The 27,605-nt window shown below is 47.9% G+C and overlaps 1 protein-coding gene across 1 annotated transcript in view; it reads right to left on the bottom strand.

The window, feature by feature from the left end:
* IL17RE (interleukin 17 receptor E) overlaps positions 1-27,605 on the bottom strand; it is a 102,430-nt gene that overhangs the window by 60,978 nt on the left and 13,847 nt on the right. The window contains exons 5-8 of the mRNA XM_069643262.1: positions 17,213-17,352; positions 14,781-14,849; positions 5,901-5,967; positions 1,249-1,454 (exon numbers count right to left, since the gene is read on the bottom strand). Coding sequence (XP_069499363.1) covers positions 1,249-1,454; positions 5,901-5,967 — 273 coding nt within the window. The 5' untranslated portion in view covers positions 14,781-14,849; positions 17,213-17,352. The remainder of the gene's footprint in view (positions 1-1,248; positions 1,455-5,900; positions 5,968-14,780; positions 14,850-17,212; positions 17,353-27,605) is intronic.

Raw genomic sequence — 27,605 nt, 5'->3', positions numbered from 1 at the left:
ACCAAAATAAATATATGCGTGTATAAAATAGAGCTTTAAATCACAATTAGGTCACTGCCCCATGCAATCCCAAAGATCCTTTGAAAGAAAACCGTCATTGGTGTGCACGAATTAACATCATTGTATGACAATACTTGAATAGTCAAACATGATGGTCCACTTATAAACATGACTGACAGTGCCATCTACTGGCGAAGAGCAGTTTTGCCACTCAGCTTTGTATTTACATTACTGCAAGGAAGAGATCTGGTCAGGAAAGTCATTTTGGAGAGTTCCGGCTCAAGGGCAATATTTGGAGACTGCTGGGGATGAGCCCTGGCTAGCCACGGCCCACTTAAAGCCATGGCAATAGTCCATGGCATATACACTGATTGGGTAGGTGCGATATGCTCAGACATTGTGGCCAGCCGCCTGGGCATCTGCACCTGAGACACTGCTGGCATGAGTATTGCAGAGGGGGCATGACGACGTGCCGTGCCACATACACATGGACGTCCGTAGAAGTGAGAGTGTTACGACAAAGTGGATCCGTCACAGCGGGTACATGGGAGGGGGAGTTCCTGATCGGACATCAAAACTATATATCTGCAGTATACAGTGGAAGGTGTCTGTGGTCCCAGCAACTACCAGCACTCGCAATGGACAAAATGGAGAGTGGACAGGAATGTGTCGACTTCAGGTTAAGTCAGAGTGTAGTGCTCCAACTCCTCCACTGTGCATCTGTTGGCATGTAAAATGGCAGCCCAGTGTATGCCTGCATTCTTCCAAAATGGCTGCTAGAGCTTGGAATCTCTCATACAATGCATACATTCCACCGGTGCAGGAAAGAAAGACCCAAAAGACAGGCCTTCCCTGTCCCTGACCCCAGGCTCTGGTACCTCCTCCCCAGCTAAACCAGTCTCACCCCCTGGCTTCTACAATTCAGGAAGGAACTCAAGACCTTCCACTTCTAGGGATGGTTAACACCTAGGTCCACACACCCTGCACTCTCCACCTAATCTGAGACTGGTTCCTCAGCCCCCCCCCCCATTTCCTCCACTGTTTCCCTGGAGATCCCTTGCTGTCAAGTTGATCGCATACCCGTCCCTCTGGCCCGACGATCTTAGTTCTCTGCACCCGCATATTGATGACTTTCAATCTGCTTCCATCGCCGTGCACCCCCTTATCCCCATGACTTGTAAAGTGCTCAGTTGCTTCCCGAAGCTAGGTCTGCACTCAACAAATACCCTCATAATAATACCAACGTACCGATCCAGTCGCCAGCGAGGATTCCGTCTCCAGTGCCGTGGAGTTGGGAATGTCTTCACAGGAAGTGTAATCGTCCTCTGCGGGGATGTAACAGAGGGCGACCGCTGGCTTCAAAAGACACAGGAAGGAGAACCCAACTTCCATCTGATCTGCACGCGTGGAGACATAGTCCTGAAATCTCGCGGAATCCCAGAGTTCGACGCCATCTGGTGGTGGAAACAGACATGAATCAAGCCAGCATTTTGCTGCACAGTGTGTACAATAAACTGCAGAAGCAGAGCTTGGTCTGTCCATGGCTTAAGTAAGTGAGATACAGATATGCTTTGAGCACTGGCTGCGCCAAAATATTGGAACAATTACCTTACTTGGCAAGAGGCTCCCCCTTTCCAATTTATGATGAAGTAGAAACAGAGGGGTGAGTGTTGAAGTGGGGACTTCAGGGGCCTGCAACCTGTTGCATGTCAGATTTTTAAGACTACAATTCCCTTGATCCCTCACTTTTTAGTATGCTGGATAGGGCTGATGGAAGATGTAGTCCAAAACATCTGGTAGGCCAAAGGTTGCAGATTACTGGGGATTATGCTGCTGACTCTGAAACCTGCATTTGTGGGTTATAATCGCAGCTTCCGCAGAATTGTGCGATTTGAAGCACACCACGTCATTTCGATGACATGTTGGGAACGTGTATAAAGAGGCTCCGCGTGTGAACACTGAGAAGTCATGTAAGGACTGGGATTAGCATAACTGTTCGTTTGATTTTAATCTAATGATACATTTGACCGAATTTGGTCAGTGCCATTCGATCGATAAAAAATGAACAATTAGGCTAATACATACTGAACATGTGGAGCGGGGGTTGCGGGGGTGTCCCCCGCTCCCTATGGTTGGTATGTATTAGCCTTGGGGGGGTTGCAGGGGCCTCAATATTGGAGACAGGGGACTGAAAAAAAAAGAAGAAAAAGGGACCTTGCTGCGTCGGATTCGACCTGCGTTGGAGGGAAAGATCTGACGCTGCAGGGATGAAGTGGACCAGGCGGTGAGATAACAGGTAAGTGGGGGATGGGGTGGTGGGGGTTGTGGAACAAACCATATTTTTTTAATACCGCAAAGCTGTGCCGTACATCATACGATATGATGTTGCATGCGGTCAGCTTTTTTTCGATCAATTTCCTGCAACCAATATTTTTCCGGTCAAACATACCTGAACCGTAAGAACTGCCTGCAGGTGGCTAGCCATGCTGCTCAAGTGCCAGGCTGGTATTCTCAGGCTACATTGGCTCGGGTGCACCACTGTGCTGAACGAGCCAATAAGCACTGGAATGCAACTTGACTCTGAAGTAGGTGTTTAAGATGGCACTCTTGCAGAAGTGTTAAAGCATTCACGAATTACAGAGTAGCTGTGGAGAAGGACGTTATTACGTGCAGTTGTGGTTCTTGAACTTCAAACTCTGGACTCTAGGGGTCACCCACCATACATGACCCTCTTGCCATACTACAGGGGCCCACAGCTCTCAAGCCTTCTAAGCTCTGCTTTGAGTAGCGGGTGGATAGTGAAAGCAAGCACGATTAGAGTCAAAACAAACCCGAGTCAGGAACCCTTGCTTTGACTCTAAGAGCCAAACGCTATCCATGCCAGCAAACAACCGCTAGCTGCAAAAATGCCATCATGCCTTATTCCATTTGGGAGATGCAAATCCAGTCCAGGTTTTCATTTTCTAAATCTACGACTACAAGTTCCAGAATGCAATGAAAAAAGCAAGACTGGATCTGAATGTTGCAGGGTATATTGGCATTCATACATACCGGACATCCTGCTCCCCACCACATCACATCTGTGACGACCTGCTTTCCCACCCATGACTGGTGTCGCCGAGATTTGAGTCCATGTTTTCTACCACCCATGCCTCGAAACTTGTATCAAGCTCACGTCATCCACCTGGCTCAACCACAAGTATTTTATTTTAAATTTGAAAGGGTATTTACCTCAAGCCACTGAAATACTCTCACACAGATGCCTCAAGCAAATGAGCAGTACCCAGGTAACAACATTTACAAGATGTATTTTGGGGTATTTTGCCAAGGCACCTGTCCTGCCACCCTCAGTACAGCTCTGGCCAAACCATGATTTTCTGGTTACTGGTGGGGGTTACCAATCTGGTGCGATCAGCCCACTTTCTCAATCCCACCACCCACAATGCATCTGGCAGGAATATATCTGCGTTTGCTGCCTCCTCTACACTAGAGCCATGACGCCCACGGGTGATAGCACGCATTATAAGTCCAATTAATATAATATAACACTCTCCGTCACCCTCCAAGCACCTTGGAGAATTCCTAATAATCACCTGACCTCATGGTCTGCTTTCCTGGGGCCAGATTATAGAAGGTTTGCACTGGTGCAAGTGCAATGTTTGCACGGAATTAGCACCAGGGCAAAGTTTGCCCTATTTTTAAAATCACTGGGACACATTAAAAACCATTGCACCTCGACAAGTGCAGTTTGGCATATTAAAAGCACCAGGGCTGAAATTGCCCTAGTACTAAAAAAGATACATTTTTGATGCATTTTTGCATCAGGCCAAATTTTGCCCTAGTGCTAATACCGTGCAAACTTTGCACTTGCACCGGTGCAACGTTTCTGGCCCCTGGAGTTAATCAGCCCACATGCCAACCCTTGCGCTCAGACCAGAGCTTCCCACTTTCCCCGTGCTGCTCTTAGCAATGGCCGATGGGGAGTATTCAAAGGGGTCGGGTGTAAAAGCTTCCCCTGAATGGTCCAGAGGGAGGACTGGGCGACCCCAAAACATTCCAGGTTGATTCGGGATGTGCGAATGCCCTCACCCCAGAACATATTTAAATTACGAAAAATTGGGTAATGGCAAAAACTCTATAATTGGTTCTGAGGGATAATTCTTTTAATGCTCGAATGGATGCCAGGTAACTAGACGTACACAGGAACATTTCAAAACACAGCTGCTTTCTGGCTATGTTAAGTTAACTGATACCGCACACCACTACTACCCAGGCGCAGTCTCCAGGCTGTGCCCAAAGAAAGTCAAGAGGCCGCCTCAATAAGGTATTCCAGCCCTGCCATTAGAAAACGCACGTTCCTGGTGGTTGTTGCCCCAGTTCTAGGCCTAGGGTCTGGTAATGCCCCCATAATGCTGACAGAGCCCAGTGTCGCCCCCTAGTGTTCTCAGGGCCCGGTTCTGACCCCCATGTCACTCTCAGGGCACGCAACCCTCTTGGAGGTACTGCCATTATGTTACTTCCAGTGCTCGGTAACACCCCCATGTCACTCTCGTCCAATAATGCCCTCATGGCGCAGTCAATGTCTGGTTCAACTGCCCATTACCCAACCAGGGCCCAGTCCTCATCTCTATATCACTCTGCGGGCAATAGCGGGCACCCAGTGTTGCCTTCATGTCATTTTCATGCCCAGTATGCCACTTCAGTGCCATGTGTTGCCCATTGTCACTCTTGGGGCCCACTTCTGCTGCCTGTGATGGTCTCAGGGCCTGGTCCATCCCCATGTTGCTCTTGGGGAACCCCAACTCCACATACACATGCTCCCATACACTATATACACACAAACCCACACAGACCCATACAAAAACACTCATAAAGGCACTGGTCGTATGGTTCCTTCTCACCGGTTCCTTGTGTCTCAAGCTGCTACAGAATGAAGAAGGACCAGACCTCCCCAGGTGTGTGAGGTGGAGTGGGGACACTCCAATTATAGAGCCCAAAGCGACCATATCAAACCTGTATTGCTCACATGTGATGCAGTTGGCTCAGAGAACCATGCTCATCTCACCTCCACAGGACAGAAAGACCACCTCCACGGGTCAGGGTGGCAGTGTAAGGCTGCCTGTCACTCATGGGAACTCTGCCAAGCTCCGCCCCACCTGCCCTCGAGGGCCAGCTACAAAACTCTAGCCTATATTCCAAGAATTGGTGGTCTTGTGATGGCTTACAGCCTCTGACAAAACAGTGCAGTTAAAAAACAAATAACCCTGTGAACCTCATGACCCCTACACAGACTCAGCTTCATACAAGCTCCATCCTCCTAAAAATAAAAAAAAAACACCAAAACCCGGTGGTAGCAGTTGTGTCCTTCTACCCTGGGACCAGGATGAAAACGGTCACACACCCCGTCTAACTGGCTGGACCATGCCATACCACCCACCAGTCAATCAGTTGGTAGGGAAGAGGGTGCAGCACCTTGGCAAGAGCCAAACTGCCCAACAGAACCCATTCAAGGGACTTGCCACTTCAGTTCTTAGTCCAGAAAGGTGGGTGTGTGCAATGTATACTCCCAAAATGGCTGCCTCCACCCAGGCATGTCCTTTTAGAAACAGGGTTTAAATAAACCTTTTAAAGAAGATATATTTAGGATAAGACTGCACACATTCAACTGATATCAATACCACAACACCTAATTCTAGGTGCAGCTACCATGAGACCGTCACATCAGCTGCACACATAACTGGTGCAGCCAAGCACACCTTACTCTCCGAAATGACCTGGACTACTGTCCCTGAGGGCGTGCAACCTACCAGCACTTTGAGGTCATACCAATGATATATAGAGCGCTATATAAATGCCAAATAACATAACATAACATAACATAAAAGCACAGCGTTACTTACAGGCTTTGGGATGTTCGGAAAAGGGGCAAATCTTTCTGCGTTTGCTGTCAGGAGCTTGATAATACATCTGATGAAAATAATGACAAATTAGGATTATAAAAATAAAGTCATGATAACTCTTGATGTAGAAGTCGTTCAGCGACATTTTAACCAGAGGAGATAAGGGAAGAGGCAGGCGCTGCCTCAAGCAGTGCAGCTTAGAGGTAAAATGGATGCCAGGTTCACCTAGCACAGCTAAGTCCCTAACTACTGTAGCGCATGAGGTCTACCTAGTCTCCAGCTTTTGCCCCTATGGACTGGCCTTTGCCTACAGGAGCCATTGATGTGGCTCCAGCCCTCAGGCCACTTCCTCACCCCTCGCGACTCGCAGAGCAGGACAGGAGGTCCACTGGAAGTGACATTTTAAATATGGTCTTGCTTCATGTGTTTTACGACATGCACATGTGTGGAAATCCCCACACCCTCAGCCCCTAAAGGTAAATGTGTCAAACATGTTGTGAAGATTGCGGTGCAGATCTCGGTTTGTTGGCACCGAGTGTCCCCAGTAGTGTTGGTGCAACTCTGGTGGGAAACATATACCTCATATACCACGAGCTCCAGAAGTGGCGCGGGCAGGAGCCCCCACCAGCAGCCACCCACGCGCTCCAACTCCTGGAGGCAGCGACCGCAACTCTACCGCGACCGCAACGGGCCATCCCTCCCACCCAGGCTCGGAGGTGCAACGGCCAGCCCTGTCAGGGCCCCCCCATCTGCCCACACTGCCCCCACTTGAAGTCAAGCACCGGTGACCCATCGGGGCACGCACCGCACCGCGCCGACATTCCCTTCCTGAAACAAAATGTCGGGCGCGATGCGGCATGAAAGCGAGGCTCGGCTTCCCCCGGTCGCCTAGCAACGAGTTGTTTCAAACTCGCACTTCCGCCGGCAGGCGGAATAGCCGGCGGCCACTCGAAGGCCAGTACAAGGCCCTGTTTTGCCCCTGTAGGAGCCACACGAGCTCCAGAAGTGGCGCGGGCAGGAGCCCCCACCAGCAGCCACCCACGCGCTCCAACTCCTGGAGGCAGCGACCGCAACTCTACCGCGACCGCAACGGGCCATCCCTCCCACCCAGGCTCGGAGGTGCAACGGCCAGCCCTGTCAGGGCCCCCCCATCTGCCCACACTGCCCCCACTTGAAGTCAAGCACCGGTGACCCATCGGGGCACGCACCGCACCGCGCCGACATTCCCTTCCTGAAACAAAATGTCGGGCGCGATGCGGCATGAAAGCGAGGCTCGGCTTCCCCCGGTCGCCTAGCAACGAGTTGTTTCAAACTCGCACTTCCGCCGGCAGGCGGAATAGCCGGCGGCCACTCGAAGGCCAGTACAAGGCCCTGTTTTGCCCCTGTAGGAGCCACACGAGCTCCAGAAGTGGCGCGGGCAGGAGCCCCCACCAGCAGCCACCCACGCGCTCCAACTCCTGGAGGCAGCGACCGCAACTCTACCGCGACCGCAACGGGCCATCCCTCCCACCCAGGCTCGGAGGTGCAACGGCCAGCCCTGTCAGGGCCCCCCCATCTGCCCACACTGCCCCCACTTGAAGTCAAGCACCGGTGACCCATCGGGGCACGCACCGCACCGCGCCGACATTCCCTTCCTGAAACAAAATGTCGGGCGCGATGCGGCATGAAAGCGAGGCTCGGCTTCCCCCGGTCGCCTAGCAACGAGTTGTTTCAAACTCGCACTTCCGCCGGCAGGCGGAATAGCCGGCGGCCACTCGAAGGCCAGTACAAGGCCCTGTTTTGCCCCTGTTTAGCGCATGTGAGCGCAACACCCAATCTACATTCCCTCCAAAAGTTTCTGCTGCATTGGAGAATCCAGTACAGCGCCTAGACTGTTCCTTGAAGGAGATAGAAGGTCTCCTGACGGACCCTATAGAAAGAGACTATTCTAACCGTGGGACAGCCTCCGCTATGCCGAGGAGGAAGCAGTACTCTCTACCTGCACTGTCTGGACTCAACCCATTGTGAGTAAAGCATGACACCCTTAGTTGCTTAGTCTACCCTACGATCCACATGTGAATGTCTACTGATTACTGCTAGTATATACACACAAACTTGGTGAATTTACTCTTGCTAACTATTTGTTAATCATGTGCATCAGGCTATTGCTACTATTCTCAGGTAACATATCGCGCCACGCCTACTAGTGTCGCTGCAATCATGTTGTGCCCTTTGGTCGCTCATTGACCACACTAATTGTGTTGTGCCCTTTGGTCGCTCATTGACCACAGTAACTGTGTTGTGCCCTTTGGTCGCTCATTGACCACACTAATTGTGTTGTGCCCTTTGGTCGCTCATTGACCACACTAATTGTGTTGTGCCCTTTGGTCGCTCATTGACCACACTAATTGTGTTGTGCCCTTTGGTCGCTCATAGACTATAGCAATTGTGTTGTGCCCTTTGGTCGCTCATAGACTATAGCAATTGTGTTGCCCATGGCCATATATTCACCACACTGCCATCTGTACGAGCCCTATGATTACTGCAACTTAACACTATGTGCCTGACCTCATTCTCTAGATAACAACATAGCAGACTTAGCAGTTACTCTGCCTGCACTATACCATAACTAAAACTCTAGCCACCTATCCAGATACAGGACGCTTACACATTACACAATGCTCCTTATACTATCCTATCTAGTATACCTGGCCTCCTCACTTGCCTCACTCGCCCCATGGGAACATCTCACTATGTCGCCTCTTATAGCAACTACAACACAACAATCCACTACACAATATAACATAGCTGACAGAAACCTAAGATTACGAGCAAGACTACCCAGAATCTTTGATCCGCTCATCAAATACGAAACTAACACCACTCGAGAACCTATTCGCAAACCATTCACCCATAACCACGTTAAGCACAATAACTACCAAACTAACAAAGAAACATTTGCCACTCCCAATGCTGCAAAAAATACTACTACACATCTTAACCGCACACCTAAACTCAAAGGAGCCTTAATAAACGCTAGATCCTTAGTCGCCCACGCCATAGAAATATCTGAAGTTATCCTGACAGAAGACTACGATTTCCTAGCCATTACAGAAACTTGGCTGCATGAGGCATCAGGCCCAGCACTATCCCTAGCCGTGCCCAATAATTATACTATCCTCAGATCGGATAGGTGCGGAGCTCGAGGTGGAGGACTAGCCATCATCGTCAAAACTAAACTCCAGATGAGACTCACCCCTTCACCAACCATTGAATCTTGTGAGATAATGTCCACCAAGACACCTACAGCTAACTCACAAACCCTTAACCTTCACTTGATATACAGACCTCCAGGTCCAATCAAGAATTTCATAGAAGACTTAACTACCATCCTATCAGAAAACCTTAAAGATACTACTCAATCAATATTACTAGGCGACCTCAATATTGGCTTTAATGATATCAACGACTTACAAGCCACAGCAGCCTCCAACACCCTAACAGAACTGGGTTACACCCAAAGAGTGCTTGAGCCCACCCATATCAAAGGGAGAACCCTTGATTGGATTGCTGACCACAACTGCATTATAGCCACTCTCACCATCTCACCCCAAATCTGGTCAGATCACCATCTAATCTCATTCTCCTTGGACACTGCCACCCCCAAACTGCAACAACCGTGTGCACCTCCTGCACTTACCAGAAACAAAAAAAACATGACACTAGACAAACTACTCCCCGGCATCATGCCCACTTTGGACGCTCTACCTGACAACCTTAACCCTAACAGCCTAGTGGAAGAATTTAACAATATCATGAACAAAACTCTTGACAACATCGCACCACTCAAGCTCAGAAACAGCAAGCCAAAGAACCACCTGAACAACTGGTTCACCCCTCTCTTAAAAAATCTGAGATTAGAAAAAAGGAAATGGGAAAATACATGGAAAATTAACCCCAGCCCAGAAAATAAACTGAAATTAGCTAAAATCTCTTCTCATTACAAAAAAGAAATCATCTTAGCTAAACAAGAGACCTACAATAACAGAATCACACAAGCCAAATCAAGTACTAAAGAACTGTTCACCATACTCAGAGAACTGGAAAACCCAATAACACCTCAAGACAACTGTCTTAAAGATAAAAAGTGGTGCTCCGAAATCCAGCAAGCCCTCTCTAACAAAGTCCGAAACCTCCAAAAGAAAATAGAACTAAAACGTGAGACCCTAGCACCCAATATATTACCGCCTATCAAGACACTTCCTAACTCCAAACCCACTACGCAATTCCACTTCTCCAAAGTCTCCATACTAGAAGTAGAGAAAGTAATACTCGGTCTAAAACCGTCCAACTGCAAAGGAGACTTATGTCCAGCACAACTCATCAAAGATGCCGCACGAGATCTAGCACCATTTATCACCAAGTTAATTAATGCCTCCTTTACCACAGGCATTATCCCCAGTAACTTAAAAGAGTCCTGGGTGCTCCCACTCTTAAAAAAGGCTACTCTAGACCCCACTATACCCACTAACTATAGACCTATTACTACGGTACCGTTCCTTCTGAAGATACTGGACAAGGTGGCATATATACAAATCCAGAGCTTCCTGGAACAAAACCAACTACTAGGCTCCCGACAATCTGGCTTCCGCCCTCTTCACGGTACAGAAACTGCATTGATTGACCTGAAAGCCCAAATAGACAAAGTAAGAGATTCTGGAAAACCAGCACTCCTCCTGCTACTAGACCTATCGGCCGCTTTTGATTTAGTGGACCATAAAGTCCTATGTAACCACCTAGATTCAGCAGCACACTTCTCCACTGAGGCTATAGCATGGATACAATCCTTCCTCAGTGACCGCACCATGAGGGTTTTCTCACCTATAGCAGCTGCAGACCCCATCCCTATTACCTGCGGTGTGCCACAGGGATCATGCGTTTCACCAACGCTTTATAACATATTCACTAAGCCCCTGTTTGATGATCTGGACCATCTGGGTATCAGGTATACCAACTACGCTGACGATACCCAGATCCTCCTCCCACTCACAGGGGTTTACGAAAAAGATCTAGCAATGGTGAACAAAATATACAGCATCGTTCAGGCATGGATGGCAACCCATGGCCTATGCCTGAACGATGATAAAACTGAGCTTCTTATCCTAGGCACCGCACCCCTCATCAAAAAACTAAGCTCAAACTACTCTTCCTTCATCATAGATGGGAACTGCATACAAGTTGCCAAAGAAGTTAAAACATTAGGCATCTACCTTGACTCTACCCTATCATTCTCCAAACAGGTAAACTCCCTAGCTTCCTCGACAGCCTACACATGTAAGCTCATTAGAGCAGGAAAACAATTCCTTTCCCAGCACAGTTGTCTAACATTAGCCAGAGCCCTTATCATCTCTAAACTAGATTATTGTAACGCACTGTACATAGGAGCCACTAAATCTATCATAAACAAAATCCAGATACAGCAAAACAAGGCCCTCCGAGCGGCATTGAACATCCCCAGGAAAGAACACATTACAGTAATAAGAAGGAAACACAAATGGCTCTCCACCCATGAGAAAATCAGACTCAAAACTGCATCTCTCACATACAAATCCCTACACAACAAAGCCCCCCAATATCTTAAGGACAGATTCACCAGAACACACCCCACAAGACAAACCAGACTTGCTTACACCAATCGCTTACAAGTACCACGCTTTAAACTGACCACCATAGGCGGAGCTAGCTTCCCAGTCAAAGCTGCTCAATTGTGGAACGAATTACCCACTACTGCGAGGCTAGAACACTCCTTTTCCAAATTCAGGCAAATTGTAATCAACTGGCTAACGACAGCAACTGCTAATTGAACCCATGATAATGCTCACGCCTGTTTGCTACACAGTATCTGCACCATACGATTGTAAACTTGTATTGTAAACTTGCACCTGTAACTGGTAATGTCTGTAACTGGTAATGTCTGTAACTTGTAACTGTAACCTGTAACTTATGCTCTAAGCTGTACATATTCTTACTTTCTGCGCCCTTATACCCCAGGGTCCGGTGCGCACAATAAATTCTAAACAAACAAACAAACAAACAATTTAATGGCCTGAGGAAAGTGCCTGGTGAGAAACACATCCATCACTTAAATGCCACGAGGAAAGTGTGTGGTGATATACACATGCATCACTTTAATGACCTGAGGAAAGTGTGTAGTGAGAAACACAATCCTCACTTTCATGCCCCGAGCAAAGTGTGGAGAGAAACACATCCGTCACTTAAATGCCGCGAGAAAAGTGCGTGGTGTGAAACACATCCCTAAATGTCATGCCCTGAGGAAAGTGTGTGGTGAGAAACCCATCTGTTACCTTAATGCCCGAGGCAAATGTGTGTTGAGATCCACATCAATAACTTTAATTGCCTTGAGGAAAGTGTGTGGTGAGAAACACAGCCCTCACTTTCAAGCCCTGAATAAAGTGTATGGGGAGAACCACATCTCTCATTGTAATGCCCTGAGGAAAGATTGTGGTGAGAAACACATCCATTACTTTAATGGCCTGAGAAAAGTGTGTGGTGAGAAACACTGACCTCACGTTCATGCCCTGGGGAAATGTGTGGTGAGAAACACAGCCTTCACTTTAATACCATGAGGAAAGTGTGTGGTGAGAAACTGCCCTCACGTTCATGCCCTAGGGAAAGTGTGAGGTGAGAAACACAGCCCTCACTTTAATGACCCGAGGAAAGTGTGATGAGAAACACAGCCTTCACTTTACTACTCCGACAAAAGTGTGTGATGTGAAACACATCCTTCAATTTCCTGCCCTGAGGAAAGTCTGTGGTGAGAAACACATCCATCACTTTAATGACCCGAGGAAAATGTATGGTGAGAACCACATCTCTCACTGTAATACCCCGAGGAGAGTGTGTGCTGAGAAACACTGACCTCACGTTCATGCACTGGGGAAAGTGTGTGGTGAGAAACACAGCCCTCACTTTAGTGACCCGAGGAGAGATTGTGGTGAGAATCACAGCCTTCACTTTGATGCCCTGAGGAAAGTGTGTGGTGAGAAACAGATCTGTCTCTTTAATGGCCTGAAAAATTAGGGAGGCTGCAAGCATTAACAATGTTCCTCAATGTATCTGTAATAGCTTGCAGAGTAGACTGATGTTATTATTATCATATTTACTGAGTGCGGACATAGCTCTGAGAAGCAACGGAGCGCTTTCAGAGCTATGCAAGAGTACAGATGCAAAACAGAACGCTTTACAGATGTATACAACAGAACAGATATGCAGCGGGGGGGGTAGGATACAGAGGGGCAGAGAGGAGGGGTACAGCTTTACAGGGTGGTGGGGAGGACAGGTATGACAGCGTCTAGCTAGTCAGGTGGTGTGGTGGAGGGGCGGCGTGATGGCCTAGGTGTTGAGTGTTCCACAGTATTGATAAGGCCTGCTGTCCACTATTCAATTTCTTGGCAGTGAGAGAGGTTAGTGTTCTGTAGCAGAGTGTGGTCAGTCAATTTATCTACAGGAAGGGTCTTGCAAGGAGGGGTAGATCGTGTACCCTCCTCCCACAACCTGGTTCCTGTAAAATATTAATCGTCCTGTTGTTGGGGGGGCTCCTGTAATTGGAGCTGGGTCATGTGCGAGGGGTAGAGTGACCAGATTTCCAAAACGAAAAACCGGGACGACCAACAACATAAAAGAGGGACTACCCCATTGAAACCCACCAATTACCGCCCCTCCCCCAACAAACCCCCCACAACCACCACCCAACCATATTTCCAGCACTTCTCCTTTCTATAACCTGTATATGTTCTAATTTGTGCAGTTTTGTCTGTGAATCTTGACATGTTAGTTCAAAACAAGTGTTTGCTCTAATTGCTATTACATGGCTTGCTGTGCAATTATTTCCAAGCCATTCTCGATGGCACCGTCAGTAAGTGTTTTGACTAGTACCTGAAAGGTTAGGGGTTCGAGCCACTCCTCCAACGTCAACATTCCGAAAGATACATACAATTTTAGTTACAGTAACCTCCCAACCATGCAAAACCCGGACGGGGTTTCTTCGTGACGGAGGGCGATTTCCCCAGACTGTCCCAGGAAAACCAGGACGTCTGGTCACCCTAGCGAGGGGCCATTTTGTCAATGGCTTGCACTACATCACCCATTCAAGGAAGTCATTTTGGGATAGCTAAGGACAGCGATTGCTACCCCTAACCACGGTGGGCAACTTTGCAACCCATTTGATTTTAACAATCTGACCACATATAAATTACAAGTATAATTGTAGAAATGCCTTCCGTTCGTGCTAGTTTACTAGGGTGGTGTGTGTATATGTTTGTTGTCATGTTTTGGCATTGTGCCTTTAATAAAGCTTTTTTTTTAAAGTCCAAAGGGCAATGACCATGAACAAAGATCCCATGACTGCACTTCCTGTGATGTCATAGGAGTCAAAGGTTATGCGAGGTTTCTTTCGCCAACCCTGTGATTTTGCTGAAATGAGGCCACTGCACCCGTGTGCTCTTAGTTCTGCTGACATATGCCTGGATAATGACACATGCTGCCCCCAGCCCACTAATAAAACAGATACCTGGTCTCCTAAGACCCCATAAGGATATGTGCGCCCCCCGCGCCCACCCTGTTCTGCCCCCACACTGACGCATGGCCGACATTAACATTTTTCACTTCTCAGTTTGCCTAGACAGACACACAATGGAACTCTCCTTCAACTTAAAAATAAAGGTTGCGATTTGGCAAACTCAAGGGTACTCATTTTATCAACCTCTGACGAATGAAAGGCTGAGGCGGTCCTGCAGTTATTGTAGCCTGTGACCTGTGGACCTCGGCAGCAGGAGCCCGACCCACTGAGCTGTATGGCTAATGACAAATAGATTACTGTACCTCAACGCAGAGACAGGGCACCAGGAAGTCGTATGGTAGGGAGGCACTCAGAGTCGAGGAAGTGTCGATCTGCAATGAAAGGAAACATAGTCAGTGCTCGGAGCGGGTGGGAGCGGTGCTCCTCTACTTTTTAAATTAAGTTTTACCATTCCAATACTATCCGGAATGGCTTCATTTTCACCCCTTAAGTGCCAAGGACGAGTATGCTCGTCCTTTTTGCATAGACTTGCATAATAGCCTGCCAGTTAAATAGGAGTGAAGACAGAAGTTGAAACTCACACTCCAGTGCACTGCACCGAACGTTCCCTCAAACAGAAGGCGCGTTTGTTTAGGGGTTTGATTTGCGTGTAGGATGTGCACAGCGAGGGGGTTTGTGGGGAGCTGGGGCAGGCCATCGGGGTACATAGTTCCACGACTTCTATTCATACACTGCATCAACTGAATATAGTCTTAGGAACAGGGCCGACCAGCAAAAAAAAAAAAAATTAGTTTGGAGCTTTCTTAGAACAGTGCTAAATCGAGCATGGAACAGCACAAATGCAAACACCCGCTCGACTAGTGGATCCTGCCTGGTCCAAAAGCCCACTCCTGCTGCCATAGCCCATGTGCCATATCTATGCTGGAAATGTATATAGTGCCACTCTAAGAATGGAGCCGCCTCCAGGAGCTGGATCCTCTAACATATCCACAGTGATAAAAATGTTTAGATAAAACCTCTTTGCTCCATTCTGTATTATCGCCTACCGTATCATCTAAAAATGCTTGCGCTAGGCTTCAAAAGATGAAGCAGGCTGATTTTTGTACTGTATTTGCTGCATAACACAAAACGAAATGTGCTTATATTTTTTATGTGACATACCAAAATTAGTGAATACAAAAGTGTCTGCTTAACGTCTGTGCTAGTGAAAACATTGAATAAGTGTAATACAGAGAAGGGCTAAATCTGTTTGCTCCATTCTGTGTTATCTAAGCAGCAGAATTGGTGATACATGTATTTGCTGTACTTTTGGGTCATCTGAACCCAGCTGATTTGTATTAGATAATGTGCATTAAAATCAATGAGATTTTAATTTGTTGTAGATGCGTACACAGAGGCATAGGGCGGGCTGTCGAGAACAACGTCTGGCCGCCACTAGAGGGCGTTCTTGACACAGATTGGCAGAAGGCCACTCCTCACATTCCAGAGATTCCACTGCAGGGTTTTGGTTATTATTAGGGGGCGGGGGTACAGATGCAAATGAGGAGATGAGCGTGAGCCCTTCAGAGTAACACCTCGTCTCTTATATCCATTAGCAGACTGCAGGGGCGCCAGCCAATCAGGAGGCTCACAACGCATGCTGTACTCTATGGTACGAGCTGCCTGGGCAGCCGGCGCCTCCTTCCTTTCCTCTCCCCCTCCCACTTCATCTCTTAGCACCCTCGTAGTTTCCTACGTGGGTGCTAAGAGTGTGGTTTTGTTTAATAAAAAGAGAAGCTTACCTTAGAAGCGCAGCCTGGCCGCCGTACATCCTGTTGATCAGGTAGAGCCCGTTTTCAGTATTGATGACATCCAAGGTGATCAACATAAAAAACAGACTTCCTGTCCGGTGCTGGGCCACGCTTCCAAGGCATGGTTCTTTTTTATTTTAAATAAACACCATTAGCACCCGTGTAGAGAACTACACGGGTGCTGATGGCGATATGCCCAACAGCAGGGGTGTTGCTAGGGGGGGGCTAATGGGGCTATAGCCCCTGATCTTTTGGTTGTAGGCCCGGATAGAATCCCAGGAGCTACAGCCAAAAGACTAGCTAGCCCCCAGTCCCAACAGTTCCGACATCAGCTTAGCCCCGGGTCTTTTCCAGAACTAGCAACTCCCCTGCCCAACAGTGGCGGCCCAACTGTAGGTAACAGCCCGCCACCTGCGTTAAGGGACGTGCGCTGCAATCGGGCCCATAAAATGGATGGGGGCACGTTACCTACAGAGTGGGCCCACTACCTCAGGACGCATCGCCTCGATGTAGGTTTGAGATGCTCGTGTGCATATGCGATTTACAAAGAGGTGCTGAAGGGCTTCTAGGAGCTATTGCAGGCATCTCCAGATTTGCTCCCATGTTAGTCTTTATAAAAGAGGTTTAAGGGAGCAAGTGCAAAGATTAGATGCTCATGGGAATGTCATGCTTTGCTCCAGGGACGTTCCAAAAAAGCTGGTGCCTTTTAGAATCAGAGACCAGAGGCATTGGGGTGGCGCGAGTCACTTGGACAACCTCAACAGCCAATCGGAGGCAAATACCCCGAGGGCAATTTTCCCCATCCGCCTAATTCCAATCACCCACAATCAAAAATTACTGGGGGACCCCTCAGAGACTGAAGCTTGAACCGCAGCAGAGCATTGTAGGGAGACGCGGAACGCGCGACCAACGCCATTTTGGTTCCAGAGCAGCGGCCTTCTTACCCGTTGAATGCTGTGGTTGCGGAGCGCCTCGCAAATTCTGAGCTTCTGGTAGCAGAGTCTGGCTTTTAATGCCGGCCCAGGGGGGACAGAAATGTTAATTTGTCGCTTTTCGGCGTCCAAGATATGAGAGAAATGGGGGCCTGGATGAGAGAGAAACACAGGTCAGAGGGCAAGAGAGGCAGAAGGTCCAGTGTGACTCACACGTACATTGTGTATGCTAGGAACATTCTACATACCGGCATGCCTTCCGTTATGGTATAAAAACACAGATTCTGGATCGCTTTTGCACGAAGTTTACGTTACCTATCCTTGATAAGAACAATGAGGCACACATAGAACCTTGAAGTGGTTACGTGCATGTCGTGCTTCATAAAAACAGCAGCAAATACACATCGTTTACAGTCATAAAGGGAAAACTGGGCCCCGTGCTTTAAGTGGGGGGTACATTGAGGGGCGCTCTGGTTTGAGGGCATGGCATAAGTAAGAGTGCTTAGGCCACATCCCCCCCAACAACAGCCACCTTAGCCCTTGCATTCAAATAGCCGTGGTTAAAAAATTGCCTGCGTGAGTCGCTGACCCTCCCAGGCAACCCTTTAACCACACAGCTCCTTCAACGCAATGGGATGCCTGCTGCATGATGTTTCTTTAGTCCGAAACAGGAGGAGGGCTGGGTTGGCCAGCTTCTCCTTTTGTTTCTGAGTAAAGAGGTAACGCCCAGTGGAAGCCCTTTAACCAAGCTGGGTTAATGGGCTTCCTGCTTCATTTTATTTTATTTTTTAAAAAAAATGACATCACGCAGCAGGTTTAGCAAAAGCGATGCCGAGTTGCACGACTGACTTCAGGTGTCAGCATTTTGGATTAGGAATCCGAAATGCTGACACCCGGCTGCCTGAGAGGTCGGCGTGGCTGGGCCTAGTCAGGGTGGGCACCGGCAGGCCCCAGCCAACTTAAATCCCTGACTACTCCCCTCCACCATCAGCCCTCCTGAATCACTGACACCACCTTTGCATGGTTTCTAGGTTGCTGCAGTGTATCGCGCAGCCGTGCCCGCTTCAGGACTCTTTATTACCGACTTACTCAAGGACTTCGAAAACTCGCACAATTGTCTTCGTAGCTGTTCTTAAATGATGTTGCTACTAATGTGTCCGTGTTCATGTGTGCATGTCTGTGCGTCTGCATTCATGTTATCTTAATAATAATACATTTAGCATTTATGTAGCGCTACGAACCCTCATGCATCAGAGCGCTGCTTATTATTACCCACGGTGTGTGGTGCGCATTTATCAACCTCGGAAGGATGAAAGGCTGAGTTTGGCCCTGCCAGGATGCGAACCTGCGTCAGAAGGTTCTGCACAGATGTCAAAGAGAGCACTCAACTCGCTGTGCTTTGGGACTGGCTGTATCGGAAAACGTATTTTTTTTTACTGCGGACCGCTGCCTTCTGCATGGCCTCTTGGCACTATGGGATATGTAAAGAAATCGGGTTTGGTTTACTTATGAGAGACCGCGCAAACATGCAACACTGCTTTGCTGTTGATGCCTGCAAATCAGAAGTGTATGGGCTCTGCATGCAGGTACATTTCTAGGAATGTGCGTGTTTCCAGGTATGGTTGTGGGTAATATGCGTGGCCTTGCGTGCAGGTACGTTCATAGGCTATATGCATGCCTCTTTGTGCATGTATGTTTTGAGGTTATTTGCATATCTCTGTGTTAGGAATGTTTCTAGGAGATTTGCAAGGCTCTGTGTGCAGGTTTGTTTCTAGGAGATTTGCGTAGTTCTGTGTGCAAGTACGTTCTTGAATGTTTTGCATGTGTATGTATGTTTCGAGGTGAGTCGCGCAACTCTTTTTGCAGGTATGTTTCTAGGAGATTTGCAAGGCACTGTGTGCAGGTATGTTTCCAGGTGATTTGCGCAGCTCTGTGTGCAGGTACGTTCTTAGGTGATATGCACGTTTCTTTGTACATGTATGTTTCTAGGTGATTTGCTTAACTCTTTGTGCAGGTATGTTTCTAGGTGATTTGCAAGACTGAGCAGGTATGTCTCTAGGTGATTTGCTTAACTCTGTGTGCAGGAATGTTTCTGGGAGATTTGCATGGTTCTGAGTTTCTAGGTGATGTGCATAGCTCTGAGTTTCTGGGTGATTTGCAAGGCGGTGTGGACAGGTGTGTTTCTAGGTGATTTGCAAGGCTGTGTGTGCAGGTATGTCTCTTGGTGATTTGCTTACATCTGTGTGCAGGAATGTTTCTAGGAGATTTACATGGCTCTGTAAGTTCTAGGTGATTTGCAAGGCTGTGTGTGTGAGGGAATGTTTCTAGTAGATTTGTATGACTCTATGAGTTTCTAAGTGATTTGCAAGGCTCTGTGTGCAGGTATGTTTCTAGGCGATTTGGGCAGCTCTGTGTGCAAGTACGTTCTTGAATGTTTTGCATGTGTATGTATGTTTCGAGGTGATTTACGCAACTCTTTTTGCAGGTATGTTTCTAGGAGATTTGCAAGTCTCTGTGTGCAGGTATGTTTCCAGGTGATTTGGGCAGCTCTGTGTGCAAGTACGTTCTTGAATGTTTGCATGTGTATGTATGTTTTGAGGTGATTTACGCAACTCTTTTTGCAGGTATGTCTCTAGGTGATTTGCTTACATCTGTGTGCAGGAATGTTTCTAGGAGATTTACATGGCTCTGAGTTTCTGAATGATTTGCAAGGCTGTGTGTGCAGGTATGTCTAGGTGATTTGCTTAACTCTGTGTGTAGGAATGTTTCTGGGCGATTTGCATGGCTCTGAGTGTCTAGGTGATTTGCAAATCTGTGTGTGCAGGTATTTCTCTAAGTGATTTGCGTGGCACTGTGTGCAGGTATACTTACAGGTGATTTGCTTAACTCTGCAGGTATGTCTCTAGGCTATTTGCTTGCATCTGTGTGCAGGAATGTTTCTAGGTTTGCATGGTTCTGTAAGTTCTAGGTAATTTGCAAGGCTTTGTGTGAAGGTATGTTTCTATGTGATTTGCTTATCTCTGTGTGCAGGTATGTTGCTAAGTGATTTGCAAGGCTGTGTGTGCAGGTATGTTTCTAGGTGATTTGCTTAACTCTATGCAGGAACGTTTCTAGGATACTTTTATGGCTTTGTGAGTTTCTAGGCGATTTGCAAGGCTGTGTGTGCAGGTATTTCTCTAGGTGATTTGCGTGGCACTGTGTGCAGGTATTTCTCTAGGTGATTTGCGTGGCACTGTGTGCAGGTATTTCTCTAGGTGATTTGTGTGGCACTGTGTGCAGGTATTTCTCTAGGTGATTTGTGTGGCACTGTGTGCAGGTATGCGTATAGGTCATGAGTGCTGGAAGCACGTGAGGTATGTGTATTTAGAAGGGAGATATGTATGCCCCTTAGTTTGAAAATGCCTAGCCTTAAACTGTGTTATATGAGCTGGTGGGAGTGATGTTGCAAGTGGTGTGCTAATACAACATCAAATATGTCAATAAATTAGGGTCCTGATGGTTTTCGGTGTGTATTAGCGGGGTGCGCAATCGATGTTTTTAAATAGGATAGTCAGGGTGACTGGTATATGGTGGGCAGTAGGTGTTTGAGCGGGTTAGCAAGGGGTACCGGCAGTCGCCAACCCACTTGAAGCATCCCACTCCAAATCACTGTGTCCTCATCACAAAAGACACCCCTAAAAGGCAAAGGAACCACTGTGGGAGCATTACAGATGGCCCACCCAGGACCAAATACTACAAATAACCTATGCAGGAGCACGTAACAGGGCACAGACACCACATGTGGCTGCACCCCCACCCATTAACAAACACTAATAACCTACACAGAAGCAAGCAACAGAGCATAGGCACCACAGCGATCCCGCTCCACCAGGAGCAAGCACCACTAATAACCTACACAGGAGCAAGCAACAGAGCACAGGCACCACAGTAATCCCTCTCCACCAGGAGCAAGCACCGCTAATAACCTGCACAGGAGCAAGCATCAGAGCACAGGCACCACAGTAATCCCTCTCCACCAGGAGCCAGCACCACTAATGACCTACACAGGAGCAAGCATCAGAGCACAGGCACCACAGTAATCCCTCTCCACCAGGAGCCAGCACCACTAACCACCTACACAGGAGCAAGAAACTAAACACAGGCACCACATGTGATTCTGCGCCCACCCAGGTGCAACTCCCACTTATAACGTATGCAGGCACAAGGAACAGAGCATAGGCACCACAAGTGCTTCCACCCACCAGGAGCAAACACCACTAATAGCCTATGCAGGAGCAAGCAACAGAACACACGCACTACATGCGATCGCGCCCCAACCTAGGAGCAAATACCACTAATAACTTACGCAGGAGCAAGAAACAGAGCATAGGCACAACAGTGCTCCGGCTCCACCAGGAGCAAGCACCACTAATAACCTACGCAAGAGCAAGCATCAGAAAACAGACACCACATGCAACTCTGCTCGACCAGGAGGAGCAAAAACCACTAATAACCTATGCAGGAGCAAGCAACAGAGCTGAGGCACCACAGTGCTGCCACTCCGCCAGGAGGAAACAACCATTAATACCCTATGCAGGAGCAAGAAACAGCGCATAAGCACAGTGCTCCCACTCCACCAGGAGCAAGCACCACTAATAACTGACTCAGGAGCAAGCAACAGAGCACAGGCACCACAGTGCTGCCACTCCACCAGGAGCAAACAACCACTAATACCCTATGCAGCAGCAAGAAACAGCGCATAAGTACAGTGCTCCCACTCCACCAGGAGCAAGCACCACTAATAACCTACAAAGAAGCAAGCAACGGATCATAGGCACCACAAATACTGCCACCCAACCAGGAGCAAGCATCACTAATAACCTACACAGAAGCAAGCAGCGGATCATAGGCAGCGCAAATACTGCCCCCCAACCAGGAGCAAGCACCACTAATAACTTACAAAGAAGCAAGCAACGGATCATAGGCAGCACAAATACTGCCACCCCACCAGGAGCAAGCACCACTAATAATCTATGCAGGAGCAAGCAAAAGAGCACAGGCGCTACAGTGCTCGGACTCCACCAGGAGCAAGCACCACTAATAACCTATGCAGGAGCAAGCAACAGCATAGGCACCACAGTGCTCCCAATCCACCAGGAGGAAGCACCACTAATAACTTACACAGAAGCAAGCAACGGATCCAAGGCACTGCAAATACTGCCACCCAAACAGGAGCAAGCACCACTAATAACCTACAGAGAAGCAAGCAACGGATCCCAGACACTGCAAATACTGCCACCCAAACAGGAGCAAGCACCACTAATAACCTACACAGGAGCAAGCAATGGAGCACAAATACCACATGCAACGCTGCTGCAACTAGGAGTAAACACCAGCCAGCTATGTTCTATTGCCATTTACAAACATACAGGATTCCTACAGAGAGAGACAACCCTCCCCTGCACTGCCCTCTCCCTGATTTTCTCTGGGCTGCAGGCTCCTCATAATGTGGGGATGGGCTGCAGGTGGCAGTCCGGCCGCCCATCAGCGATGCCCCATCCCTGGCCTTGCAGCCAGTTGCTGTTCTGTGAAACACCAGAGAGTTCATAGGATTCCCCTCTTTCTGCCCAGAGGAGGAATACTGAACTCAAAGTTATTGCCAGATGGTTTCATCCCCGACTTCCTCTTTGTCCCAGCACTTCTCTTAATCTAATTGGCTGAAATGATTCAGCCAATGGGACTGTTCGAAAGACACTGCACCTGTCACAGAAGAGCTCGGGTGGCTACACCGTGTAATGGCACTAGAACAGAATCCTGCCAACCACCTATGACTGGATGTTCCTTGGTCTGGGGCATTTTATATTGCGATCAAGGAGAGGAAGAGCAAAGCGCCACAGCATTTGATTATGAATAAGCAAATTAATGAATTATGGATTTTATTGCATGGCAGCAGACCTCTCATTATAATAAAGTTTCCAGGTTCATATATTATTTTCCTGTTTAAAGTGCAGACCTAGCTCGAGAGCAGCGAAGCGCCGGACAGGGTGTGGGGAGCCAGTGTTTGGGCCGGCGTCTTTTAACAGTAGCGCAGAACTGTGAGTTGCGGTCTGCGTCTCGGTCATAGGCCACTTTGGAGCTCTCGAGCCCAAACACATACACGTCAGACACTAACGACGTGTGGCAGTCAGTGGAAGGAAGCCGCGTGTCACCTGCACAACACCATAGCAGGGTCATTTAGTGTGTATAGACAGCGCTTTAACTGGGATGCACAGCCACAAGGCGGGGCTCTAGTAAGGGGCTGTGGCCGAAGGTTAAGTGGGTGTGGCCTGAAGAGGCTGCAATCAGACCTGTGCAATTCCACCAAAGATCCTGTAAACATGCACTTTAGTTCACAAGCATGGTCTCGGCTGTTCTCGCGTGCATTCACTCTGCATGCTGCAAACACATCTCCCTGCCTCTGATTTTATTGAATGCCTGTACAGGGGTTCTAGTGTGCGTTTGGGGGGGGCATCTTCTGGAAATAAGTGGTACCTATTCCTCCATGGAATGTAGCTTTACATTGAGCTTTGAAAGCTCCTGTCAGACTGTTCTCCTTTGTCCCCCCAGCTATGATTTGCACCCAGAGGCGTTGCTTGGGGGTAGGGCTGGGGGTGGCTATAGCCCTGGGTCTTTTGGTTGTAGACCCAGATAGAAGCTTAGGGGCTACAGCCAAAAGTATATCTAGCCCCCAGTCCCGACAGTCCCGACATTAGCATAGCCCCGGATCTTTTCCAGACCTAGCAACACCCCTGTTTTCACCCAAAGTTCCTCTTCTCAGCTATGACCCACTTTGGCAAGCGTGAAGCGCTTCACAAAACTCCAACAAATACATACAGCTCGATGAACACCCCTCGTGCTCCTTCCATTACCCCCCTGTTTACGGCTCGGGCAGGTTGCCGGCACCTCACTGAAGGCACTATATAACCCCTTCCACCGCACCCCCCCAACAGAACTGCAGTAATAGAGGGATTTATGTGTGCATTCGAGTAGCAAACCCTTTTCAAAGAAATTGCGACAGTTAATGTCTATTCTGAGACGTGAGGTGTTCACAGAGGCCAACATATGGGCAACTCATGCAAACCAGCAGAATATAAAGGCCCCAGAGAGTGTCATTATCAGTGATTGGGTGAAGAGGGTGGGGTAACAACAGCTCTCAAACTGCGCCTGACCTGTGGACTAAGACAAGGACTCTGGGCTGCTTGTGCGTAGGCAATGTAGATGGAAACCCTCACCCTGCATATAACTATGGTTATTCCAAGAACAAAAAACCTAAACCCTCAAAGCGCCAAAGTCAAAGCATTTAAGTGGAGGGAGGGGGGCGGGCAAATTAAAGCAACTAAAGCAACATTATTATTTTATATACATTTCAATATAAGCACACGATACAAAAGAACAACCAACACGTGTTTTGACCAGCTAGGGTATTTTCTAAGGCTAAATTACTTAATTCGTTAAATAAGTTGTACAGATGCGTTTACTTAGTTCCAACTGACTCCAAGTCACATTTGAGGTCCTACAAGGTTCCATTCTCTCCCGAATCATCTATCTATACATGGAACCCTTTGGAATCCTCCTTAATGACCTCAACATAGCCATCCATCAGTAGGCTGACGATACTCAGCTGTACCTTAAGGTCAGTGACCCCACAGACATTGCTCGCCTCCACGAATGCCTGGCTAATATCAAAACATGGATGCCAAATGCTTACCTTAAACTGAACCCAACCATGACCGAATTTGTCCTCATTGGGCCGCCCACCAGACAACAAGTCATGCAGCAATGGCTGGATAACATGTGCATGGAAGGATTAACCCCTATGCAGCCAAACCCGGGCAAATCCCTGAGCTTCATTGTTGACAGTAGCCTTTCCTTCTAAAAGCACATTGACAAAAAGGCACAAAACGCTCAGCTACAGATACACACACTTTACAAAATAAACCCCTTAATTCCCTTGAATGAATTCCATATGGTGGTCCAAACCTTATCTCACACATCTGTAGAGGAGCAGCTGCTTGCCTCTGCAGGAAACCCTACTCCCTACCTCCCATATGTTGGAGACCGGAGATTGTGCCGTGTTTGGCACCAGAGGTGTGCCACTACTGCAGCGTGTGTTTGGAAAAAGATACCCATTAAGACAACCCTATCGAATGTATTCCCGAAGGGTTGACAACTTGATTGAGGAACTCCCTGAGGGAATATGAAAAGGAGCAGAGAAAAGAAGCCAGTGACGTCACAGAAAGTTTGCACGACGGGCCGAGATACTGAACGAAGAGGATGTATAGATCCTAAAGAAACTAATGACGAAGTAAGCAATCGAGTGAACTCTCACATGTAAAGGAAGAAGATTACATGTGCACGAAGTGCTACAGAAAATCAACCTTTACATAAATGTACAGGTGCTGAAACACAATATAGACCAAGACATCATAGAAGCTGGTTATATGTAGTGAATAGAACACAGGCGAAGCCACCATTGTATAGAACCTGGACATCGGTATCATGAATTTGGTAAGTCAGGACCAGTGAAGCAGAAGAGAGGGATGTGTTGCAGCAAGAATAAATGGAATTGCGGAGCTGCAAGACAAGGTTGTCTGGCCTGGAGTCAAGACTGAAGCGGCCAAGGTCAGCTATCTATTCTGGAAATGGACGAACTTGCAAACAATGAATTATCCCTTGTTAGGGTACAAAGAAAGAACACCAAGAGTGCCAAGTTTAATTCATTTAGAGCATTTAAAAGCTGCAAAATGGACCAAATCATGGTCCCCAGTCACATAAGCCAAGCATGAAAATAGAGTTTGAACTTGGAGTCCCAGAACACAATAGTGAGGGCCCTCACTCCCATGTATTCCGAGAGACGGATACTTTGCAAGGCCAAATTCAAAGACAATCTTCATGGCAGAGGGCATGGGCGATGAAAGATGCTGGGCTAATTGGGTGGCCAGGTAGTGTCATGCCCCATCTCCTTTCACCTGGGCCTGGGCTTACATGCTGTTGATGTTTCCTTGTAACTCCTTTTAGATAATTGTTAATAAACAGTACTTGGCCATATTCCTGAGTTGGTTTGGTTATTTGGACACAGAATATATCTGTGTGATCCCGTCCTAAAGGGCCCTCAGGGGGAAATTCCCTCCTTACTGGGCTTCCAGCTGCATGCATGCACCCCCCTCTTAAAGCCACACACCATGCCACAGCCTGCCTCATTACAAGTGCCCACAAATTCGACTGTATCTCCCCAACACTGCACACACTTCACTGGCTCCCCCCCTCCCCGCCAGGATCACTTACAGACTTGGTGGCTAAACTTCACACCTCGGGGGAGCTCTCGCACCTCACGTAGCAAAACTATCAAAAGGTTGGAGTGAAAGCTAGCCCGCAAAGAGAAGACTCACAAGCAGCCCTTTTCCTGCCACAACCAAACATCTGGAACTCAATCCCGGTAGAGGCTCGAAATGCCCCAACCATCCTTGAGTTCAGAAAAAAACAAAAGATTTGGCTGTTTCAAGAATACCTGCAGGAGGACTAAAAATCCCTCTCTCCCGCCACCTACAGTACTGTGTAAATGTATGTAAATTCCAGGCATAATTCTGCCACAATCCCGTTGTAAAGCGCTATGCTGCTCTTAAGCTAGGTCTGCGTTATAAGCAATAAAATAAAATGTTGCGGGTCCCCTGGCTTACCTGCTGCTGAACCGATGGGCCACCACTGCACTGCTGGCCACGGACATTGCACTTACAGATGCAGTGTTAGCTGGACAGTATCTGCAGTGTTGGATTAGCGCTTCTGCACTGAAATGACGTTGACATGGGTCCCCAAGTCACCTTCTTAGGTAGGGGTCACTGCCTGCCTTTCCTGCACCTTCCTTGTTGAACTGTCATGACTGCTCTGTTAACCTATCACCAGAGGGACTATCCTTGGCCAAAAGATATTGTTGGGGGCAAGATGCGCACAATTGTTACTTCTGCAGCTTCTAGGAAATGTGATAAGTCAGCCGGCCTATAACTAAAGAGCTTGTTTTCGGACTTCATCACATTGGACAACATTAGGTATTGCCTCATTTCACTGCCACTCCACCACGTTTACCCCGGGAAGAGTCGCGGGCAAAGAAGAAGCCCGGTAACAAGTTTGAGCCCATCTTTCTTTACCCTACACGTAGGTCTAAGGAAAACTATACTAAACGACAGCCACCTGGAATGGCCTTATTGTAACAACAAATCAAGTGGTGACCTCATCTCAGTGACTTGGGGGAAGCCAAACTCTAAAGAACTGTTACCATCGAGAGCAAATGTTTCACCTTTTCCACAGCTTCTTCAAGGCAAAGAGTCCAAATCTTTCTCCACTAGTATTGTAATTGGTTATTTATAACGCGCTTAATACCCAGAGGTTCTAA

Source organism: Ambystoma mexicanum, chromosome 2p (genome assembly GCF_040938575.1).
Source record: "Ambystoma mexicanum isolate Mex_15411 chromosome 2p, UKY_AmexF1_1, whole genome shotgun sequence".
Taxonomy (NCBI): Eukaryota; Metazoa; Chordata; class Amphibia; order Caudata; family Ambystomatidae; genus Ambystoma; species Ambystoma mexicanum.
This window is presented reverse-complemented; position numbering and strand designations above follow the sequence as displayed.